Here is a 23,850-nt window from a genome sequence, read left to right on the forward strand (position 1 = left end):
ACCCAAAACAGTTCTGGTCGTTCGTGAATACTAAACAGTAAGAAGCCGGATTTCCCTCTTTCAAGTTTCTGGGCGATGCCGTTGCTAACAACGAACGTGAAAAATTCGATCTATTTGCCCAGCAGTTCCATCAAGTTTTCAACGGTTTTGTCGCTTTTGCCGAACAAGTCAGTATAGCCAGCGATGCAGCTCCCCGAGACGTGTTTTCATTTCAGCTGCCGCTTATTGATACAGAGGATGTTGTCGTTGCCCTGAGTAAGCTGAAAGCTTCGTATACCGCTGGACCTGATGGTATTCCTTCAGCGGTTTTCAAGAGATGTGGAGAAGTTCTCTGTTCGCCCATTGCTATGCTATTTAATTTATCTGTAAATTTCCTGACCGTTGGAAATTCTCGTATTTGTTTCCAATTCACAAAAAAGGTGATAAACGCAACATCACTAACTATCGTGGCATCACGTCCTTGTGCGCTTGCTCTAAGTTGTTTGAGATAATAATAAATGACGCTCTATTCGCTAGCTGTAAACATTATATTGATACCGAGCAGCACGGTTTCTTTCCTAAACGGTCAGTAGCTACAAATTTAATGCAGTTCGTGTCTCGCTGTGTACAAACCATGGATTGTGGTTTTCAAACTGATGCAATTTACCTGGACTTAAAGGCTGCGTTCGATAAAGTGGACCACGGGATACTGCTTGGTAAAATGCTTAGGCTCGGTATAACATCGGATTCCGTACGCTGGTTTGAGTCGTATTTGACTGACCGTAGAGTTTGTGTGAAAGTAGGATCTGTTGTTTCTGACCGCTTTTCCAATATGTCAGGATTTCCTCAAGGGGTCCGCTACTTTTCTCTATCTTTATCAACGATGCTGCTCTTCTGTTGCCTCCAGGCTGCCGGCTGTTTTATGCTGACGACACAAAACTGTTTAAAAAAATTAAGTGTTTGCGTAATTGCATGGAGCTACAGAACTACCTGGACACGTTTGTGAGTTGGTGTGGAACGAACTGTTCAACGCTAAGCATAGATAAATGCAACACAATCTCTTTTAATAGGAAGCGTACGCAAATCGAATTTACATATTCTATAGAAAATCAGCATCTTCTCCGTGTGGAGTGTGTAAGAGATCTCAGAGTAATTTTGGATCACGAACGGACATTTAAAACCTATTATGACAGCATTATCGCTAAGGCAAACCGACATCTTGGGTTTATATTCAAGATTGCTGATGAATTTCGTGACCCATTATGCTTCAAATCATTGTACTGTTCCCTCGTGAGATCGATTCTTTAGACCAGTTCTGTGGTATGTAGTCCTTTCCATGCAAATTGGTCACATAGAATGGAAATGGTGCAGAAAAAAATCATCCGCTATGCTCTTCGCTTTCTCCCTTGGCGGGATCCACAGAACCTACTACCATACGAAAACCGCTGCCAACTTCTTGGTATTTAACCATTAGAACATCGACGACAAAACGCACAGGCCGTATTTGCCGCAAAACTATTGACTGGCCACATCGACTGCCCAAGTATTTTGACCCAGCTCAATGAAAGACCGCTGCGTCACAGAAACTTTCTTTATTCGTAGCCGCGCAGTCGACTTTATGGTTCCCACGATCCGATTCGCGCCATATCTCGCCGCTTTAATGAGTTTTATGAGTTATTTGACTTCAATATGCCGATCAACGTTTTTCGCCAGCGAATTATTGATTTTTTACGAACAACCTGACTATATTTTTTTTAATTTGATAATTCATTAAGACTCACCATTGTCAGATGAATATAGATTGTGAAATAAATAAATAAATAAATAAACAAATAAATAAATAAATAAATAAAGATATTGCTATTTTTGTTTACCAATCGAAAAGTGGAGGTTGCGGAGAGGTAGCTTTGCATAAAATTCTTGTTTCCCCTTGAGTTTAAAGAAAACTACAACATTTCCAGTACGAAAGGGGTAAAGCAATATAAATCTGAAACGCCTCCATCGGTGTAATTTTAAATTAAACGTAAATTTGATAGCATAAACTTATTGGTATAAGCGTAAACAACAACTTTGCAAAAGATAGTGTGACTAAAAATTAATCAGGATGCCCACATTTACGAAGCTCGCATTTTCGTTACGCGACACCATTTGCAGGAGACTGTTTTGCGTAACGCGACACCGACGACATAGCGAAATGGTACCGAACATTTCACTAAAAATTCAGTATTTCCTATGTTGTAATACGTCATTCTGTTGGATTTGGTCTCTGGAACAAATGCCCAAAAGAAACCAGAGTTCAAGAACTTACGACAAAGCTGATATCTGAACATATGCCATCAAAGGTTGAAAAAACTAAATTTAGCGATGGTGTCGTATTACAAAATGTATAGAGTTGCAGTACATGATACAACTATCTAAACTGCTAAACCAACTCGACATAAGGGAGTTAATTTAGTTGGCATTATTTACAACTTGTTTTATCATATACTTTTTAAGCCAATTTCCAATATCCAGGCTAAAATGTACGCCAAACAAAAATGGTGTCGCGATACGCTGGAATGTATCTATTTGGCTTATAAAAGAGCTTTTAACTAGTCATATTAGTTTTAAAGTTTGGAGTTAATCTCCCAGATGGTCTCAAGGTACGATGCTGGCCTAACAAGCCAGTCGTCGTAGGTCGGAGTCTCGGCTCGGGAGAGACTGTTAGTGTCAGTAGGATCGTAGCGCCTGCCCCACAATTGTCCTGTACACTAAACACTCGACTGCGAAGTTTGTGTATAAAAAAACAGAAGGTCAAGTTCCGAATCGCAATGTAGCACCAAGGCTTTGCTTTATTAGTTTTGGACAGCGACTACCACAACCCTTACTTAGTAGCAGCAATAGTGGCAGCGGATAGCAGCAGCAGCAGCAGTGGCAGCGGAACTTCCTCTAGCGAAAAGCCACCTTTGAGCGGGAGCCGGCAGCATCGGTAGTAGATACCTCAGCCGGCACTTCCTCCAATAAAAAGTTACCTTGCTTTTACAACACGCAAACGTTCTGGGATACTGGCAATCAAAATATGTGGGCCGTCAAATTTCCATTGTGTTTCAGGAGAATGCAAAATTCATACTGTCGAGGATAGCACAGAGATGCGATCAGCATTATATCCGATATTAAATTGAACAACAAATTATCAATTTGAGGACAAAATAAATACCAAATTGAAGAGTTAATATCTTCGGGTACCAGTGGCGTTAGCTGCAGCGGGTACCAGTAGCAGTTGTGTTGGTAACAGCCTCACAGTTAGGTCAGCGGAAAGTGCATTGGTCAACACTTCCTTCAGTGAAAAGCTTCGCTGTATTTTGACAACACACAACCTTTTTGTGAATGCTGGCAATCAATCAACTGGGCGTGTCTAGTTTTCAGTGTGAAAACAGCTTTCCACTGTGTTGTTCGTGTACCTTAATCCTCACTGACGGGATAGCACAGAGATACGATAAATGATACATCCGATATTGAATTGAGCAACATTGTCCTTATTAGGACAACACATAAATTTTTGAATTTTTGTGCAAATTGAAATTCGGTAGCATCTCAACTCCTCTCTTGCACAAAATTTTAAATAGGTATATTCAATACAACCTTATGTAGTTCTACGTCAACCCTGCGATCGTGGCTTTCCACACAACCCTTGTGTTTTTTGAAGCTTAGTTCCGAATAACAACTACACTTTGATTTGGATTTGCGTCAGTTTTCTTATTTATGTATTGGTAAAGGCTGTGATATATGGTATGTATATCTGAGAATATGTTTTAAAGAGTAATAACACTGAAAACACAACCAGTTTAAAATAAATTTGTTTATTTGAAACTATAGTCGCCACCCCGCCCCTTAACTGTATTTGAATTTAGTGACATACAGTCGCACTGAAATAAAAATGAGCTTTTAAGTAATCATTTTTTTCCTGTATGATATATTTACCGATTTTCTATTCTTTCGTAATTTTATATTGTATATTCCATATACAATCGGGTTCATGCAACTATTTGTGCACGCAAAAAGGAAAAGTCCTTTTTGAAGACGTTGATCCACACTCGAAGCCGATTGGCGATCCATCCAGTACCTTCAATAATAACAAAAGGAATATAACAAATTTTATTTTTTCATTGGTGCAATGTACTTGCCATACGGACATAACGTAGTATGGCGTCCAGCAGATGACGAAAACCATAACAATTGTAATGGTCATTTTCAGCGTTTTCCGTTTAGCTCTACCAAGTACATTAATGCTCGACCGACGAAAGCCTTCTGTAATTTTAACAAATATTTACCAATAATATTTAAACAATAAATGGCTAGATATGCTAGTTATCGCAAACAGGAATCATTTATCTTTTTTATCAAACATCTATTGCAGGCACCGAAAGCTAACTTTTGTGGGATAATGAGCTGTGGCATCGAGAGATTCTACACCCGGTGCGGAAGCATCTGGTTGTTGTAGAGTTGCAACATCCCTTCCAACGAGAGAAAGCGAGAGGTGATCGAGCAAGCGAACAGAAACCCGGAGGAGAGGCTCACGAAGCGGTCCCAACCGGCAGTGGCTAACGAACCTTTGTGTTAAGCAGTACAATATAGACGAGTTTCAGTTAAACAGTGTATTTCATTACTTTGGAAAGCAAAGTCCCCTTTCTGTCGTGCTTTGATTGTTTCCCCGCAGATTCTACAATTGGCGCAGTCGGTAGGATATAAAGTGAGTAGAGTGAAATTCAAGAAGTGTTCTAATCTTTTCTTCCGGTGTTAAATTTGTGATTTGAATTAATCTGTGATTCGATTAATGAGTCATAGTTTCATGTATTTCACAACTTGATGAAGAAGGAAAAACCAAAATGGTGGCTCGTTAGCGTAACATCACTTCATCAAGAAGCGGAAAAGGCGCAAAAGTATGTGTGATTTCCAATCAGAAAATTCTTTCATAAGCAAATGAGAGATTAAAATGCACAGAATGGGCCGGTTAAGAACCGCGCTGAGAGCGAGCGAGTCCGACTTCGGTCGAAGCGCACTAACACTAATGCCAGTTGAAGACTGCGCTGTCGAGAGGAGGCGAGTCCGACTTTGGTCGAAGCGCACTAGCTGTGATGCCAGTTGAAGACTGCGCTATTGAGAGGAAAGCGAGTCTGACTTCGGTCAAAGCGCACTAATACTAATGAAAACCGATTGGTGACCGTGCTGTCAAAAGCAGGCAAGTCTGACTTCAGTCAAAGTGCGTCAACAATTGTGATGATGCTGGTGGCAAACCGCAAATCGAGAGAAAAGCGAGTTTGATCTCGGTCAAGGGCACTTACACTAATGAAAACCCGGTGGACGATCGCATATACCTATGTGAGACATAACGTGTATGATGTCAGTTAATATCATCGTACGTTAGAAATTCTTTGTTTACTTTAAGTGTCGATTAAACGCTACGGGAATCTCTTATATTGTAAGGACAGATTCCAGTCGCAAACAAAAAGAAGAATTTTCCGATTATTCTTAGGTTTGATTTACCTTATTTCTTTTGCAGATGGATACCGATAAACAATGGCCACTTGAGCCGTTCAATGATTCTGTCGATTCTTCTGACTTGCGTCGAGAGTGGGAGGAATGGTTGACGTCGTTTGATTTGATCCTGGAATTGCGGAAAATTGAGTCGCAACACGAAAAGCTGGTATTCATGCTTGCCCGTGGTGGACGAGGTCTCCAAAGAATTTACTACAACTTGAGACCGGTGCCGAATGAGATTTACCCACAGCCTGTAAAAATTCCGCTTTTGCAACCAGAGATACCCGAATATGACAACGCTGTCAAGCGTTTGAATAGCTTTTTTGTCGGGAAGTGTAATGAAATTGTCGAACTAGAAGTGTTTCGTTCGTTGAAACAAACGACTGATGAGTTATTGAATCAATTTATTCTGAAACTCCGAACACAAGCATCCAGATGCGATTTTCAAAATCGGGAGGAAAAAGAAATCCTACAGCAAGTGACGATGGGAGCGCGAGACGAACGGGTTCGTGATAAAGGTCTCGAAATGTTATGAACTTGGATGAACTCTCAAACTACGCGATCAACCGGGAGATACTAGCCAAACAGAAAGGAAAGCATCACCCTTTTGGAAGCGAGCCGAATGTTAATTCGATTGCGTATGTGAGACGGGAGGCAGGAGGCGGCGGTAAGAATAAGGTGTACAGCGCGGGACCATTGGCAAAGTACAAGCGTACAGACAGTGAATGCGATCGATGTGGCTCATGGAAACATGGCAAGGAATCTCGTGATTGTTTTGCACGCAATGCGCGGTGCAACGGTTGTGGTCGCCTTGGCCACTTTGCGAGAAAATGTCGAGCATCAAGTCGGAGTGGACCGATGAAACCTCAGTACAAGAAACGTCCGCAGGAAGCAAAATCTGTTCGAGACGGGGACCATCTTAAGGAGGAACTGATTGGCTATACTAGATCAGATGACTTTCGTGAGGTTAAATAATTGTTTTTTCTTCTATGTTACTTTTCATGTTTAAACAAAGTTACATTTTAAATAATGAGGGCTCGTAGAATCTAAAAGGAAACGTCACTAACGTGTATATTTTTGCTAAATAACAATAAATACTAAAAAATCTACCGTTGTTTCATTGTTCATTGTTAGGACACAAGCAGTGGTATCATTACTTGCGAGATCGCCTCAATTTCAGTGGAATTTTTAATAGATTCGGGCGCTGCGATTAACACGGTTACGGAACAAGTTTGGAGTAAATTTATCCAGAACAAAGCTGCGCTTTATAAAACAAAGTTTAATTGCGATAGACACTTGACAGCATATGCTACTCAGGAGCCGCTTAAAGTTTTAACGATCTTTGAAGCGTGGATAACTGTAAATGACACTAAGCCGAAAGCGTATGCCGAATTCTTCGTTATCCAGGGCACTCGCAGGTCACTATTGTGTAAAAGAACAGCTGAAGACCTTAAGGTTTTGAAGGTTGGGCTTGGTGTTCATAACGTTGATGTTATGACAAAAATTTTCCCGAAATTTCCCAATATTCAGATCAAGCTGTCAATCGATGAGACTGTTCCACCCAAGAAAATAGCATATCTGAGGATTCCAGCCGCCATGGAAGAGAGAGTTGATACGAAAATTCAACGAATGTTGGATAGCGATGTAATCGAGCCAGTCGTTGGGCCGTCTGAATGGATATCTCCCATGGTAGTCGTTCCAAAAGGAAAGGACGACATACGACTGTGCATAAATATGAAATATCCAAACCAGGCAATTCAACGTGAGCACTATCCTCTGCCTATGATTGACACGCTTTTGAATAAATTGAGAGGTTCAAGAATTTTCTCCAAACTAGATATAACATCAGCGTTCCATCACATTGAGTTGCATCCAGAGTCTCGAGGAATAACCACTTTCATGACAAGTAGAGGATTGATGAGGTTTAAACGGCTAATGTTTGGCATCAACTGTGCGCCGGAGATCTTCCAGCGTGTTATGTGCGAAATGTTGGCTGGTGTAGAAGGGGTTATTGTGTACATCAATGACATAGTAGTGGCAGGGAAAACTAAAAGAGAACACGATGCTAGACTGGACGAAGTGCTATCGATTCTTCGCGATAATAACGCTACACTCAATAAAGATAAGTGTATCATCGGCGTAGAGCAGCTCGAAATCCTGGGATATAACGTCAGCGTAGCCGGCATTAGTCCATTAGATGAAAAGATCTCCGCAATTCGAAATTTTAGACAACCAAAAACAAAAGAGGAGGTTCGCAGTTTCTTGGGTCTAATTAACTTTATTGGACAATTTATTCCTCACTTTTCAACCCGAACAGAACCTTTGCGAGAGTTTATGAGAGGGGATGTGGAGAAATTTGGTAAGAACCAAGAAAGAGCATTTGACGATCTCCGAAACGGATTGTCTGGCGCTGTTCGTCGGCTGGGATTCTACGACCCGAGTGATAAAACTGAATTATACGTCGATGCTTCAGCGGTAGGACTCGGCGCCGTTCTCTCTCAAAAAGACAGATTTGGTACACCTCGAATTATAAGTTTCGCATCGAAGGGTTTGACAAAAGCTGAACGGGTGTATCCTCAAACGCAGCGCGAAGCCCTTGCAGTCGTCTGGGCTGTGGAAAAATTCTACCCATATTTGTTTGGTATAGAATCCACCGTATACACCGATCATAAGACTCTGGAATACATTTATTGAGGTAAACATCGCGACGGCAAACGGGCTTGTTCTAGAGCAGAAGGCTGGGCATTACGCCTACAGCCGTTTAGCTTTCGCATAGAACACATACCTGGTTCAAGTAACATTTCAGATATTCTCTCACGGCTCTGCCCTCAGTCTGAATCCGACAAACCTTTCGATGAAGAATCTGAACACTATCTTTGTGCTATTGAGGACTCATTAGCGGCAATTACTCTCGATGAAATTCGGACCGAAACAGCCAACGATGAAAGTTTAAGTGCAGTCGTTGAAGCAATCCATAGCCAGATCTGGCCTCCTATTCTCTATCATTACCAATCCTTTTCGAAGGAACTAGGAGTAATTAATGGTATCATTGTTCGAGATGACCGAATTGTACTGCCCTCTAAATTACGGTCTAGAGCGTTGGATATCGCACATCGAGGACACCCGGGAGTAGTGGGCATGCGACGAAATCTTCGTGAGAAAGTATGGTGGCCTTACATGGACCGCGACGTTGGCGATCGAATCCAGGAATGCGGTTGATGTGCAGCAGTGAGCGTTTATGGCCATTCAGAACCGATAATACGAAAAGAGATGCCTGAGCGCGCATGGCAAGAAATAGCAGTAGACTTTTTCTCTGCGAAAGAATGCGCCACCTTCCTTATAGTGGTCGATTACTACAGCCGCTTTTTAAAAGTCATCGAGATGAAAGGAACCACAGCATCTGAAACGATCGAAGCCCTTGAGTCTGTCTTCATGGAGCAAACGTACCCCGAGACGATTCGCAGCGATAACGGGCCGCCATTCTCAAGTGAGGAGTTCTTGAACTATTGCGTTCGAAGAAATATGCGGTTGATCCGCACCATTCTTTACTGGCCGCAAATGAATGGGCTCGTCGAGAGGCAGAACCAGGGGTTTTTGAGGGCACTTCGAATTGCGAAAGCGGTCAATGCAGATTGGCGTATGGCGGTTAGAGACTACGTACATATGTATAACACGACACCTCACACGATGACTGGTAAATCCCCGTTGGAATTAATGACTGGAAGACCAGTGAAAGACCTCTTGCCAAGTTTGCGTACCGAACCATATTGGAATCGGGATGAGGAGATACGGGATAATGATGCCATAAGGAAAATGAAAGGGAAAATTTACGCTGACAGTCGCAGACATTCCAAGCCATCTGAAATCGTTGAGGGCGATACTGTTATTTTGAAAAATTATGAAACGGGAAAGTTGGAACCCAACTTCAGACTCGAGAAGTTCAAAGTTGTCAGGAAGAATGGCAACGACACAATTGTGGCAAATGACGAAGGAGTGAGGTATCGACGACCGGTTTCCCACCTGAGAAAATGGCATAGTACTCCACAGAAAACTGTTCATACTTCTTTCGAAGGTGACGAAGCGACACAAGAGAAAACGACACCAGACAATAAACCTGAAAACGAAGTGATACCCACGCGCCCCAAACGATCAAGGAAGTTGCCGGTCAGATATAATTAGTAGGTAACCAATAACTTTATTTTTCCTTCTTTTTTTTCTATACTTCTTCCATGCTGTATTTGCTTGACTTTTCTTTATTCTAGAGTAGAAAAGGGATTGTAGAGTTGCAACATCCCTTCCAACGAGAGAAAGAGAGAGATGATCGAGCAAGCGAACAGGAACCCCGAGGAGAGGCTCACGAAGCGGTCCCAACCGGCAGTGGCTAACGAACCTTTGTGTTAAGCAGTACAATATAGACGAGTTTCAGTTAAACGGTGTATTTAATTACTTTGGAAAGCAAAGTCCCCTTTCTGTCGTGCTTTGATTGTTTCCCCGCAGATTCTACAGTTGCAACCCCCGTCTTCGAAAACGAATTCAAAAAAGTACAAACGTTTTTTAAACTTTCTTATTCACCGCAGGATTGAAAAAAACACTTCAATTGAATCAATGACAGTTTACTCTTCGGGCCTTGATTAAAGCAAAATTATTTATAACTTCTTCAAAATCGATCGCCTTGGTTAGTTCGTTTTCAACAGACAAGATCGACAAGTTATTCAGAGACTGCACCATTTTTCCAAATGATTTTCATTCGCAAGATTTTTAAGATGAATAGCTGCAAAAAGTCTCATAACCTCATTGATACGGTTTCTGCGAGCAATGGGTTTTCACACATTATCGCATGTGCTTTCTTCTGTAGCGTTCGAGAAACTGTACACGCTGTTTCGCTCGGTGTTAGTTTTATTGAATCTGACGCGTTTTCATACATACTATGGATGACCCCTTGCGCGGTACCCATCGTGCTAATGTTCCCTGTTGGGCCACAAAGAAGTTGTAAAGCTTCAATGATGCAATCAAAGGTTTCTTGGATAGCTTTGACCAAGTCTTTAGCAAAACCTATCCATGTGTCGAGCCAGCAAAAAATGCGTGCTAGAAGAGGTTTAGCAAAAACATCCTATCAACAAGACTGGTATCTCTAGATCAATCCCATACAAATAACAAGCGTCAAATCAAACAGTGTATTCCATCTATTAAAGGTGGAAACTTGTTATAACAGTGGTGGTAAAAACATCGCAACGAAGACATTATGTGCGTATATGATGATCTTACCCGTGCGTTCGAATTGCATTTGTAACGCCAGCACACGCACTAGCATGCGACAGTCCCCCCTTTACTCAAATGATTGCGCTACTATCAATTTGTTGACCAATTTTACATAAGAAATGCTATTTAAGGTATCCAGCCCACGGCTTTTAATGAGTGGGAATTTGGATTCATTTTTGCCAGTGTGCGTTAGTCGAAAATTGACATCGCCAACCAGCGTTGCCGGTGCTATCAATGCTTTAATTGGCTGTCGTGTGTGCCAAAAAGAGAAGCACACATTTTCATTTGTCAAGTCTCTATATGTGATCTTGTGTAGGTGTGAAGAGATTCGTTTGCCTTCGCCATGTCAATGACAGCAGCCGGCAACCGTTGGGAACGGTCGGCGGCAAAATAGAAAAGATTCTATTTTTTGCAACAACAACAAGCGACGGTCGACCGCTGTGTTCTGATTGGTCGAAAAAGAACGGAACGGTAGCGGTTGACCGCTGCAACGGTTAGTCTGATACAGGCTTTACGATAACGTAAAATGTCCTTCACAAATGAAGGAACGCTCCGAAGGACATTTCATGACGTTTCTGGTATATTCTCCTGCTAAATTGAACACAACACGTGAGCGACTGCGCTGCAACAGAAATTCTACCGCATGGAGGAAGATGATAGAGGAAACGAGAACTTTCTGCGCCGCTACTAAATCACTATAAATACCGCGCTTTTGCGCAAGCTAGTTCATTGTGTATTTTTATTCCAAAGTGTGTATACCCGCATGGAGGAAGATGATAGAGGAAACGAGAACTTTCTGCGCCGCTACTAAATCACTATAAATACCGCGCTTCTGCGCAAGCTAGTTCATTGTGTATTTTTATTCCGAAGTGTGTATACCCATTGTGTATTCTGAACCGAGAGTGTGTATTTTAAAACCGAAGTGTATTTCCAATCGAGTGTTTGTAATTAAAAGTTAAAGTGAAAGATCTCAGTGCTTTATCATTAATTCGAAAGTATTTATTTGTGTTCGCTAGAAGTGCGCATTGGACCTTAGTGTGGTGGCTCATTTTATTGTGTTTAAACAGCATTCGCGCTGTCTCCCGAGCCAGTTATCCTTTCGTGTGTGCGATTTCCGCGTCCTTTGCTTGCTTCGTTCTTCGCTTTGTACTGTGTGACAGTACGGAAGCATCGTGCCTGCTGCGCTGATTATTTAGTTCTCAGTCGGCAGCGACTCTGATAGCGGTTTTAGAGGCACCGCTCGCCCACCCGCCTCTACGTGTTGACGAAGGCGTCAACAGCGCTTCCGTATCTGGTCCTTTTTTTCTCCTGTATGGACTTCCTCACTGCGACCAGTATCGTTGATCTATTGTGAGATATGCCCGGGTGTCTGCTGTATCCCGCACTTCTATTATTAGCAATACCGCTATTGAGAAGTGGCATACTTATTATTATTTTTGATCAGTGCTTGTATGTGTAGGTATTACCCTTCCTTTTACACGCTTACTGTTCTTCTATACTGAGCCTCCTTCCTCCTGCCAAATATCGCCAATTATAATTTCCTGGAGAAGTTTCGTCGTGCGTCCTACTGGCCAGTTTTATTGATAAGAGGGACTTAATTTTTGTTAAGAGGAAGTCACGCAAATGTATTGTAGATTTCAGCGTAAAGGGAGGGTAACTGGTGGGGAGCCTGAGAATAAACCCATGCTTAGAAGTCCTTTTTGACATCGAATGGCCTGATTCTACTAAGATTCGAACCCACGACCATCCGCTTGACAAAGTGGACTCTGTAACCTTGCGGCTACGCAGCTCCCCGTATCTGGTCCTTGGTTCGTTGTTGTAAAGTTTGCAGGTAGTTGTTCTTCCACTTTCTCCAAACTCGTCCCGAAGTCGTTGCAAAAACTCCCAACGATTAAATCGATTGACGTTGGTGTTTTCTAACTCGGCTCAGGGATCGCCGTTATTGGACAACCGATCAAAAATGGCCAGGGGAGAGCACCATGGGATCACCAGGATCGGTGAGGTAGAGTAGAGCGGTCGAGAGTTTAAAATAGCCTCAATCTGTGTTATGACTGCCGCATATTCCTCAAATGTCAAGCGAGCATCCTTCAGCGTGCGTTCCAAGTGATATTTTGCGCTTTTAACGGCCGCCTCCCACAGACCGCCAAACTGTGGTGCCTCAGGTGGAATAAAGTACCAGGCGATATCCTTTGGCTGGCAAAAACCTTCTATTTGATCAACCGCAGTTTGAGACCGGAACAGTTTAAACAGCTCATTCAGTTCCGCCTTGGCGCCTCGAAAATTTGACCCATTATCAAAGTGTATTTCTCGTGGTACACTCCTACGACTCGTAAACCGTTGCAATGCGCCAATGAACGCGGAGGTGGTCATGTCTGACACTAATTCCAAGTGCACAGCTCGGGTAACCATACACACAAATACAGCAATGTATGCCTTCCCTACAACCGGTCTTCGTTGGCCTTGCTTCACATAAACAGGACCCGCGTAATCCACACCAGTCACTTCGAAAGTATGAGCGGGTGTCACGCGGAATGACGGCAAATTTCCCATTTGCTGACTTTTCTTCACTGGGTTCACACGAAAGTAAGTAACACAGGTCCTGGTAATTTTCCTCACAGCTGATTTGCCATTTATCGGCCAGAACCGTCCTCGAAGAATCACTAGTAAACTAGATGGCCCAACATGCAGGTTCTCCTGATGGTATGCTCGTATCAGAAGGTCGGCAATCGGATGACTTGGCAAATATACGGATGTTTGGCCATGGTTGGTAGGTGAATTGTCCAGCCTTCCACCTACTCTTAGCAGTCCGTCCTGGTACACAGGATGCAGTAATGCAAGTCTCTTGCATGGCTGCTTATTCTCTATGCGGTTTATCTCGTCAGCCAAACGTTCATGTTGAATCACCTTGACGATCACAATCAACGATTCGCGTAATTCGGGTACCGTCAGGTGGCGTTTCAGTTTACGTAGCTCAGGGTTCTTGATTCTGCAATTAGAGATAAAACGCAGGACATATGCGATCATCCTCTGCAGTTTTCGAAATGAGCTGAACTTAGAGAATACAGGAAGATTATCAGTATTATAGGTGACAGCAGACACATAGGCAGTCAATTTCAGCTCGGGTAACTCTTCATCAGGTAGTTGAACAGGTGGTTGAGTTTCGAAATTCATTAATCGCAGGAAAGGTGGACCCTTCCACCACAACTCGTTAGAAATCAGAGAGCTTGGGAGCGATCCTCTCGACACAATATCAGCGGAGTTTTCCTTAGTGGAAATACTTCCAGGTGAAGTCCTTGGTTTTAGTGGTGATCTCAGCAACTCGGTTTCGAACAAACACTTGAAGAGATGTCAGTGGCTTGCTTAGCCAAGCAAGTACGATCTGACTGTCAGACCAGAGGACAACGTCATCGAATTTCAGCTTCAAAGACTTCATCACCTTAACCACCAGTCGAGGTAGCAGGCGAGCCGCCAGCAATTCTTTCCGGGGAATACTCAATTCTGCTATTGGAGCGACCTTCGATTTACTTGTTAAAAGTCGCAGTTCGGCACGACCATCAGCAAAAATATTTCACACGTATAGTACCGCTCCATACGCAGCAATCGAAATCCATGAATCTCCTTGGCAACTATGTTTGGAAAAATAACAAGTCGAGGGATCGTCATCTCACTCAATTGTGGCAGTGCGTCACGAAGCTTCAACCAGGAAACTAGTATTCTCCATCAAGATTCCCGTCCCAGGAAAGGCCAGCAGTCCACGTTTCTGCATTAGTATTTTCGCCACCACGACTGGAGAGGCCAAGCCCAATGGATCAAAAAGCCTTCCAATCTCCGAAAATACCTTTCGCTTTGTGAACGTTTCAAGTACCTCGGCAGGTCTTCGTGATGAAAAAGAATTCATCGGACTGCGGAATCCAGGTGAGCCCTAAGGTTTTGATTACTTCACTTTTAGTTGTACCATCTCGATTCTCTTCCGGAATTTGAGTTAACACTTCCGGACGATTTGAACTCCCCTTGTAAACAGAAAATTCGTTGAAATGGTGTGTGACACAAAGCAACTCGTATCTGCCGATACATTTTAGCTATATCAGCGGTTAATACAACGGCGTGTATGCGAAAACGAAGAAGAATGGTGAACAAATCACTCTGGACAACACCTCCGACGTGAGGTACCTCGTTTAGGGACTTGGCAGATGAACTTGGCTTGGCAGAGGCATTGTACACTACCCTAATCGGCGTCGTTGAACTGGTTGAACGTCCCTGGGTAGGATCATCGTCTGCCTTATTGATTTCGCGGCAATGACCCAATGCCTCGTACTCATCGATAAATTCAGAATATAACTTTTTTAAAGTGGGATCTCTCTTGAATCGCCGCTCGAGCATCAGGAAACGACGAAGAGCAACGGATCGGTTGTCCTGAAGCATAGAAACGTCCTCTCGGAATGGAAGCATTACCATGTACCTTCCAGTTGACGTCCGACTGTGGGTGGAACGAAAGATCTCCTCGCATACATCTGTTTCGGTTTCCTTCTTAACGGATGGCGAAATATCTTCAACTTTCCAGAAACGGTTTATCGTTTCACTAAGAGTATCAAGCGAGGCAGGATTAGCCACTACTGCGTTGGCGACTTCGGTGTTTATTTCGCCCGAAACAACCAAACCCATGTGGTTCTCGTGCAGCTCAGGAAGTCCATCAGCTAGATGAATTTGACCAGACTTTAACAATGAGAAGAACTTCGAAGCACCGATTAACATGTCGATTTTTTCAGGTACATGGAAGGTAGTATCTGCCAGTTGCACTCCGGCAGAAATTGACCACGACGAAATATCAACCTTTTTGGCAGGGATGATACTGGTCACTTTCGGTACTATAAGGCATTCCAAGTCGGTGGAGAAGTTGGAACACCTGGACTGGATATTCACGTTCAGCTTCTCCCTTGCATAAATCCTGGCACCTCCTATTCCGGTAATGGGCACGTTCACCGATTCACGAGAAATCGTCAAACGGTTGGCGAGGGCTTCGGACACAAAGGAAACTTGGGAACCACTGTCCAACATTGCCCGACAAGCAATTAGATGACCGTTGGTATTCTCAAGATTCACAACAGCATCACGGTCTTTGCACCTTTCGAATGATTGCAGGTACACGAGGGATTGGCGCGTGTTGACGATTGAACCTTGGGAACTGCATTGGTTTCAGCGACGACGTTGGTCGATTCTTTATCTGGAGGGACTTCAGTCTCAGAGGGTTTTGCGAATGACATACCGTGAATTAGGGTGTGGTGACGTATTTGGCATTGCGAACAAGTACGCTTGAATGAGCAGTCCTTGGCACAATGACCTGGACGGAGACAGTTGAAACCAATTCTTAATTGTTTCACTTTTTGTTATGCGTTCGGGCACAGGCATTTTGGCAAAAACGGGATACTCGAAATGGCGATGGGCTTCGCCACAGATCTTGCATTGAATGTCGCAATTAGCGGACGTGGCAGTGTGAGCCTTCTGACTTGCAAGTTTGGTTGGTTTGTGTTGAGGTTCTTTCGTCGGGCCAGGGTGGCGTGAGTTGTTGAAACGCTCCAAAATTTGGCACTCACCCTTTAAAAACTTTATTGTTTCCTCATACTGTGGTACCTCACCATGGGCTTGGTTCCGTTCCCACAGCTGCAGGGTGTGGTTATCCAATCGGGATGTTAGTAGCTTTGTAATGATGACATTAGACAGTTTATCCACTGCCAGGCCCTGGTACTGCAACGCTGCGACATTCCGCTCACATGTCTTCGTCAACTCCAACAGATCCTTGAAGTTACCTTTGGTCATCGGTTTCAGTTGGATCAATCCATCGACATGGGTATCGACGATCACTCGTTTGTTTTCGAATTGCTCTCGTAGTTGGTTCCAGACATGGACGAAATTGTCATCTTGTATGATCTTCGCATTAATGAGGCAAGCTGCATCACCCATCAGTGCTTTGTCGAGGTAATGCAGCTTAACGGTGTCAGAATCACCACTTTTTACGATCAAGTCGTCAAACATGGCCTTAAATTTTGGCCAATTTTCAACGTGGCCATCGAAGGAAGGTATCGGTGCTCTCAAAGGATGGTTCTGCACGACCACAGGTGTTGTTCCACTGGGTCCAGCGACCGCAGAAGGAACCTTGTAGAATTGCTCCGACAGGCGCTCGAGCCGGTCTAGCGTTTCCGTGTGAAGAATATCAAACTCATTCAGCTTTTCGTCTTGCTCTTCTATTTTGGCCGATGGAATGTTGGCAATCACTTCACGGTGGGCTTCGGTGTACTCCGTGTAATGCATCTCCAGCTTCTTGGCGTACACTTTCAGTAACGTAGCACTTATTAGCGACGGATCATCTTCCGCTCTCTCGAGGTTATTGTTTATTTTTGTTACTCTGCCCTTAATCTGCCCACGCTGATGGATAAGCATTTGCAGCGCCTCGACATCAGCCGCGTTGTTTTTCTTGGGCGTGTGGATCACCATCGTGACGATTTTACACTAATTATCACTTTTTTGTTAACATAAAAATATCACTCTTTCACTTCAATGTCCTTAGTTCTTATTATCTTGTATTCGGTATGCTCAAATTCACTAATATTTTTCACTTTTCATTGCTAGTTTTCTCACGATCCTCCGAAAACTGCTTCCGGAATCGCACAAAGTGGCTCCAGTCCGGCTCGAAGGACCAATGTCAGAGCGGTACCATGCTCTGGAAGGTGAGACTCGGGGGGCTTGCTAACTTTCTTGCGGCATGACACAACATGTCCTGACACGTCAGGAAAGGGAACGGGTGCCGCTCAAGCCAAGCCGTCAGGAAAATAAGTGTTCTGTTCGGGCACTTGCGGATTAAAATTCCCTTAGGACGATTTTGGCCCGCAAGTACGTCCACAGCAAACACATTCTCGTCAGTGGACTGTACCCAACAGCTACTTCCAGGCGTTTTCAGAGGATGTTGAAAAAAAAAAACACTAGCCTTATATTCAACTTTCCATTTAATAGCTTTTTCTCTTGATAATAACTGACTGAAGAATGAAATAAAATTGAACTGACGTGCATTGATTGATTGATTCATTTATTTCTTTTGAAGGGACTTTAACCCCAAAACTGACGTGCAACTGCGTGCACCGCTTTTATAGCGTCGCGCAAACGCTACTTCTTCTTTTTCTGCTCTCGCTGCTCGTTTCATTTCGCGATAGTTATTTTCTTGATGGTTCGATTCTCGATGGTTCGAGATGCAAGGCGGAGTTTGCGATGCTTGCTGGCTGCTGCTGATGTTGTTATTTTTCGCGTTCGGGCGCGAACATGCACCTTGTATTTTGATAGTTCACTAGCTGACCCGGCAAACTTCGTCCCGCCCATTCTTGTGTTTAATTGAAAAATTTCAAATATTCCAAATTCATTGATTTCTTTTCTTGCGATGTGTTTATTAGGGTGGGGAATCGTCATATGCAAAAAAAAAAGTTTTTTCTCATTCTATTTGGAGTCTTGCCTTCAGTACATCACCTCTATTCCGGAAATACTTATATTGGGTGGTATTCAGTTATTTTCGTTGTTTTCCAGAAACTGAAAGTGGTCATTTTCGAATTCAAGATGGTGTCCAGGGTCAATGCTTGGCTTCTATACATTATTTCGATTACGGAAATATTCATATGTAGTAGTATTCGGCTATTTCCCAGAAGTTGCCATCTTACAATTCAAAATGGTGTCTGAGGTCAAGTTTTAGCTCCATGCATCATTCTGGTTGAAGAAACACTCATATTGGGTGGTATTTGGTTACTTCAGGTTATTTTCCAGAAACCGGAAGTCACCATCCTGGATTTTAAAATGGCATTTGGAGACAATTTCTGGCCCCTGAGCGTATTTCTGGTTGAAGAAACACCCATAATAGGTGATATTTTGTCATTTTCGGCTGTTTTCCAGAAACCGCATGTCACCATCTCAGAATTCAAAATGGTGTCTGTGGTCGATTCTAACTCCTGTGTATCATTCCGGTATCGAAACATATCCTATTGGATGAAAATCGGCCATTTTTGGCTGTTTTTCAGAAACCGGAGAAAATGGTATTTGGAGACAATTTCTGGCCTCTGAGCGTCATTCTTGTTGAAGAAACACCCATATTGGGTTGTATTTGGTCATTCTCGGCAGTTTCCCATTCACCGGAAGTCGTCATCTTACAATTCACAATGTTGCCTGAATGAACAACAATGTTGTCGATTTGTGGCTTCAGTGCATCATAACAATCCCGGAAATACCCTGTTGAGTGTTATTTGGTCATTTGCCACTGTTGTTTCGGAACCGGAAGTCGGAGACAATTTCTGGCCTCTGCGCGTCATTCTGGTTAAAGAAACACCCATATCAGGTGGTATTTGATCATTTTCGTCTCTTTTCCAGTCACCGGAAGTCGCCATTTTACAATTCAAAATGTAATCTGAGGTCGATTTGTGGCTTCAGTACATCATAACAATTCCGGAAATACCCATATTTGGTCATTTGCCGCTGTTTTTCAGAAACCGGAAGTCGCCATCTTGGATTTTAAAATGATATTTGGAGATAATTTCCGGATAGAAACCGAAGGAAGTTTCTATCTTAAATTTAACAATAGCGTCTGGAGTCGAAAATTGTTCTTGCTCTCAAAAACCTCAAAATATCAAATTTGGTTCCATTTGCTTGATTATTCCTCGAGATGTGCAGAAATTTGTGTGGAACCCCTTCTTTCAGAAGAAGGAGGGGTGTCGAAACATCATAGACATCTTTGTTACCCCTAAAAATATTCACCTGCCGAATTTGGTTCCATTTATTCGGTTAGTTATCGAGATGTGCAGAAATTTGTGTTTCATTTATTTGGAACCCCTCCCTCACATAAGAAGGACGGGTGACGAACCATTATAGACATACTTATTACCTCTAAAAACATTTACATGCCAAATTTGGTTCTATTTGGTGGATTGGTTCTCGAGTTGTGAGAAATTTGTGTTTCTTTTGTATGGAATCCCTCCCTTTTAAAAGAAGGAGGGGTGTGAAACTGTTATGGATATATTTGATACCCCTAAAAACATCCATCTGCCAAATTTGGTTCCATTTACTTGGTTAGCTCTTGAGATGTGCAGAAATTAGTGTTTCATTTGTATGGAACCCCTCCCTTTCCGTAGAGGGAGGGGTGTCAAACCATAATGGTTATATTTGTTACCCCTAAAAACATCCACCTGCCAAATTTAGTTCCATTTGCTTGATTAGTTGGCGAGATGTACATGAATTTGTATTTCATTTGTATGGGACCCCTCCTTTCCAGAAGAGGGAGGGGTATCGAACTATTATAGATATATTTGTTAGCCCCAAAAACATCCACCTGCAAAATTTGGTTCCATTTGCTTTCTTAGTTTTCATTGCTAGTTTTCTCCCGACATCCTCCGAAAACTGCTTCCGGAATCGCACAAAGTGGCTCCAGTCCGGCTCGAAGAACCAATGCCAAAGCGGTACCATGCTCTGGAAGGTGAGACTCGGGGGGCTTGCTAACTTTCTTGCGGCATGACACATTGTCTGAGGTCGATTTGTGGCTTCAGTACATCATAACAATTCCGGAAATACCCATATTTGGTCATTTGCCGCTGTTTTTCAGAAACCGGAAGTCGCCATCTTGGATTTTGATATTTGGAGATAATTTCCGGATAGAAACCGAAGGATGTTTCTATCTTAAATTCAACAATAGCGTCTGGAGTCGAAAATTGTTCTTGCTCTCAAAAACCTCAAAATATCAAATTTGGTTCCATTTGCTTGATTATTCCTCGAGATGTGCAGAAATTTGTGTGGAACCCCTTCTTTCAGAAGAAGGAGGGGTGTCGAAACATCATGAACATCTTTGTTACCCCTAAAAATATTCACCTGCCGAATTTGGTTCCATTTATTTGGTTAGTTCTCGAGATGTGCAGAAATTTGTGTTTCATTTATTTGGAACCCCTTCCTCACATAAGAGGGACGGGTGACGAACCATTATAGACATACTTATTACCTATAAAAACATTTACATGCCAAATTTGGTTCTATTTGGTGGATTGGTTCTCGAGTTGTGAGAAATTTGTGTTTCTTTTGTATGGGATCCCTCCCTTTTAAAAGAGGGAGGGGTGTGAAACTGTTATGGATATATTTGATACCCCTAAAAACATCCATCTGCCAAATTTGGTTCCATTTACTTGGTTAGTTCTTAAGATGTGCAGAAGTTAGCGTTTCATTTGTATGGAACCCCTCCCTTTCCGTAAAGGGAGGGGTGTCAAACCATAATGGTTATATTTGTTACCCCTAAAATCATCCACCTGCCAAATTTAGTTCCATTTGCTTGATTAGTTGGCGAGATGTACATGAATTTGTATTTCATTTGTATGGGACCCCTCCTTTCCAGAAGAGGGAGGGGTATCGAACTACTATAGATATATTTGTTAGCCCCAAAAACATTCATCTGCAAAATTTGGTTCCATTTGCTTTCTTAATTTTCGAGATGTGCATGAATTTGTGTTTCATTTGTATGGGACCCCTCCCTTCCAGAAGAGGGAGGAGTCTCGAACTATCTTAGTCTCCTTTCTCGGCTCCTAAAACCTCTATATACAAAATTTCACGCCGATCGGTTCAGTAGTTTCCAAGCCTATAGGGAACAGACAGACAGACAGACAGACAGACAGACAGACAGACAGACAGACAGACAGACAGACAGACAGACAGACAGACAGACAGACAGACAGACAGACAGACAGACAGACAGACAGACAGACAGACAGACAGACAGACAGACAGACAGACAGACAGACAGACAGACAGACAGACAGACAGACAGACAGACAGACAGACAGACAGACAGACAGACAGACAGACAGACAGACAGACAGACAGACAGACAGACAGACAGACAGACAGACAGACAGACAGACAGACAGACAGACAGACAGACAGACAGACAGACAGACAGACAGACAGACAGACAGACAGACAGACAGACAGACAGACAGACAGACAGACAGACAGACAGACAGACAGACAGACAGACAGACAGACAGACAGACAGACAGACAGACAGACAGACAGACAGACAGACAGACAGACAGACAGACAGACAGACAGACAGACAGACAGACAGACAGACAGACAGACAGACAGACAGACAGACAGACAGACAGACAGACAGACAGACAGACAGACAGACAGACAGACAGACAGACAGACAGACAGACAGACAGACAGACAGACAGACAGACAGACAGACAGACAGACAGACAGACAGACAGACAGACAGACAGACAGACAGACAGACAGACAGACAGACAGACAGACAGACAGACAGACAGACAGACAGACAGACAGACAGACAGACAGACAGACAGACAGACAGACAGACAGACAGACAGACAGACAGACAGACAGACAGACAGACAGACAGACAGACAGACAGACAGACAGACAGACAGACAGACAGACAGACAGACAGACAGACAGACAGACAGACAGACAGACAGACAGACAGACAGACAGACAGACAGACAGACAGACAGACAGACAGACAGACAGACAGACAGACAGACAGACAGACAGACAGACAGACAGACAGACAGACAGACAGACAGACAGACAGACAGACAGACAGACAGACAGACAGACAGACAGACAGACAGACAGACAGACAGACAGACAGACAGACAGACAGACAGACAGACAGACAGACAGACAGACAGACAGACAGACAGACAGACAGACAGACAGACAGACAGACAGACAGACAGACAGACAGACAGACAGACAGACAGACAGACAGACAGACAGACAGACAGACAGACAGACAGACAGACAGACAGACAGACAGACAGACAGACAGACAGACAGACAGACAGACAGACAGACAGACAGACAGACAGACAGACAGACAGACAGACAGACAGACAGACAGACAGACAGACAGACAGACAGACAGACAGACAGACAGACAGACAGACAGACAGACAGACAGACAGACAGACAGACAGACAGACAGACAGACAGACAGACAGACAGACAGACAGACAGACAGACAGACAGACAGACAGACAGACAGACAGACAGACAGACAGACAGACAGACAGACAGACAGACAGACAGACAGACAGACAGACAGACAGACAGACAGACAGACAGACAGACAGACAGACAGACAGACAGACAGACAGACAGACAGATAGACAGACAGACAGATAGACAGACAGACAGACAGACAGACAGACAGACAGACAGACAGACAGACAGATAGACAGACAGACAGACAGACAGACAGACAGACAGACAGACAGACAGACAGACAGACAGACAGACAGACAGACAGACAGACAGACAGACAGACAGACAGACAGACAGACAGACAGACAGACAGACAGACAGACAGACAGACAGACAGACAGACAGACAGACAGACAGACAGACAGACAGACAGACGGACAGACAGACAGACAGACAGACAGACAGACAGACAGACAGACAGACGGACAGACAGACAGACAGACAGACAGACAGACAGACAGACAGACAGACAGACAGACAGACAGACAGACAGACAGACAGACAGACAGACAGACAGACAGACAGACAGACAGACAGACAGACAGACAGACAGACAGACAGACAGACAGACAGACAGACAGACAGACAGACAGACAGACAGACAGACAGACAGACAGACAGACAGACAGACAGACAGACAGACAGACAGACAGACAGACAGACAGACAGACAGACAGACAGACAGACAGACAGACAGACAGACAGACAGACAGACAGACAGACAGACAGACAGACAGACAGACAGACAGACAGACAGACAGACAGACAGACAGACAGACAGACAGACAGACAGACAGACAGACAGACAGACAGACAGACAGACAGACAGACAGACAGACAGACAGACAGACAGACAGACAGACAGACAGACACAACTCTGCAAACTCTGCTGCAAATCCTAGTCCACGCTTTCGCATTCGTTTTCGCTGTTATATCCTACATTGATTTTACAGTTCGAATAGTTTGAACATGCAACAAAAATCTCTTTTTTTTTGCTCCAATGACCAGACAAAACGGTTA

General features: G+C 43.4%; 3 protein-coding genes across 3 annotated transcripts; 1 reads left to right on the forward strand and 2 right to left on the reverse strand.

The window, feature by feature from the left end:
• The first annotated feature begins 6,027 nt into the window (after positions 1-6,027).
• Positions 6,028-8,715, forward strand: LOC129728592 (uncharacterized protein K02A2.6-like). Its single transcript, XM_055687038.1, has 3 exons — positions 6,028-6,462; positions 6,631-7,971; positions 8,329-8,715. The coding sequence occupies exons 1-3, from the start codon at positions 6,028-6,030 to the stop codon at positions 8,713-8,715; spliced, it is 2,163 nt and encodes a 720-aa protein (XP_055543013.1).
• A 3,966-nt stretch (positions 8,716-12,681) lies between these two features.
• On the reverse strand, positions 12,682-13,926 carry LOC129728593 (uncharacterized). The gene has a single exon (XM_055687039.1). The coding sequence runs from the start codon at positions 13,924-13,926 to the stop codon at positions 12,682-12,684; it is 1,245 nt and encodes a 414-aa protein (XP_055543014.1).
• A 774-nt stretch (positions 13,927-14,700) lies between these two features.
• On the reverse strand, positions 14,701-15,810 carry LOC129728594 (uncharacterized). Its single transcript, XM_055687041.1, has one exon. The coding sequence runs from the start codon at positions 15,808-15,810 to the stop codon at positions 14,701-14,703; it is 1,110 nt and encodes a 369-aa protein (XP_055543016.1).
• Between the last annotated feature and the right edge of the window lie 8,040 nt (positions 15,811-23,850).

The sequence above is a fragment of the Wyeomyia smithii genome, chromosome 3 (genome assembly GCF_029784165.1).
Source record: "Wyeomyia smithii strain HCP4-BCI-WySm-NY-G18 chromosome 3, ASM2978416v1, whole genome shotgun sequence".
Lineage (NCBI taxonomy): Eukaryota > Metazoa > Arthropoda > Insecta > Diptera > Culicidae > Wyeomyia > Wyeomyia smithii.

What these genes read in the sequence shown, in the direction of transcription:
- LOC129728592 (XM_055687038.1), top strand. Translation starts at nt 6,028, where the DNA reads ATGAACTTGGATGAACTCTCAAACTACGCGATCAACCGGGAGATACTA. An exon ending in GATCAGATGACTTTCGTGAG is followed by an intron (nt 6,463 to 6,630) that starts GTTAAATAATTG and finishes GTTCATTGTTAG; the next exon opens with GACACAAGCAGTGGTATCAT. An exon ending in TATACGTCGATGCTTCAGCG is followed by an intron (nt 7,972 to 8,328) that starts GTAGGACTCGGC and finishes CTCTGCCCTCAG; the next exon opens with TCTGAATCCGACAAACCTTT.
- LOC129728593 (XM_055687039.1), bottom strand. Translation starts at nt 13,926, where the DNA reads ATGAATTTCGAAACTCAACCACCTGTTCAACTACCTGATGAAGAGTTA.
- LOC129728594 (XM_055687041.1), bottom strand. Translation starts at nt 15,810, where the DNA reads ATGTTGGACAGTGGTTCCCAAGTTTCCTTTGTGTCCGAAGCCCTCGCC.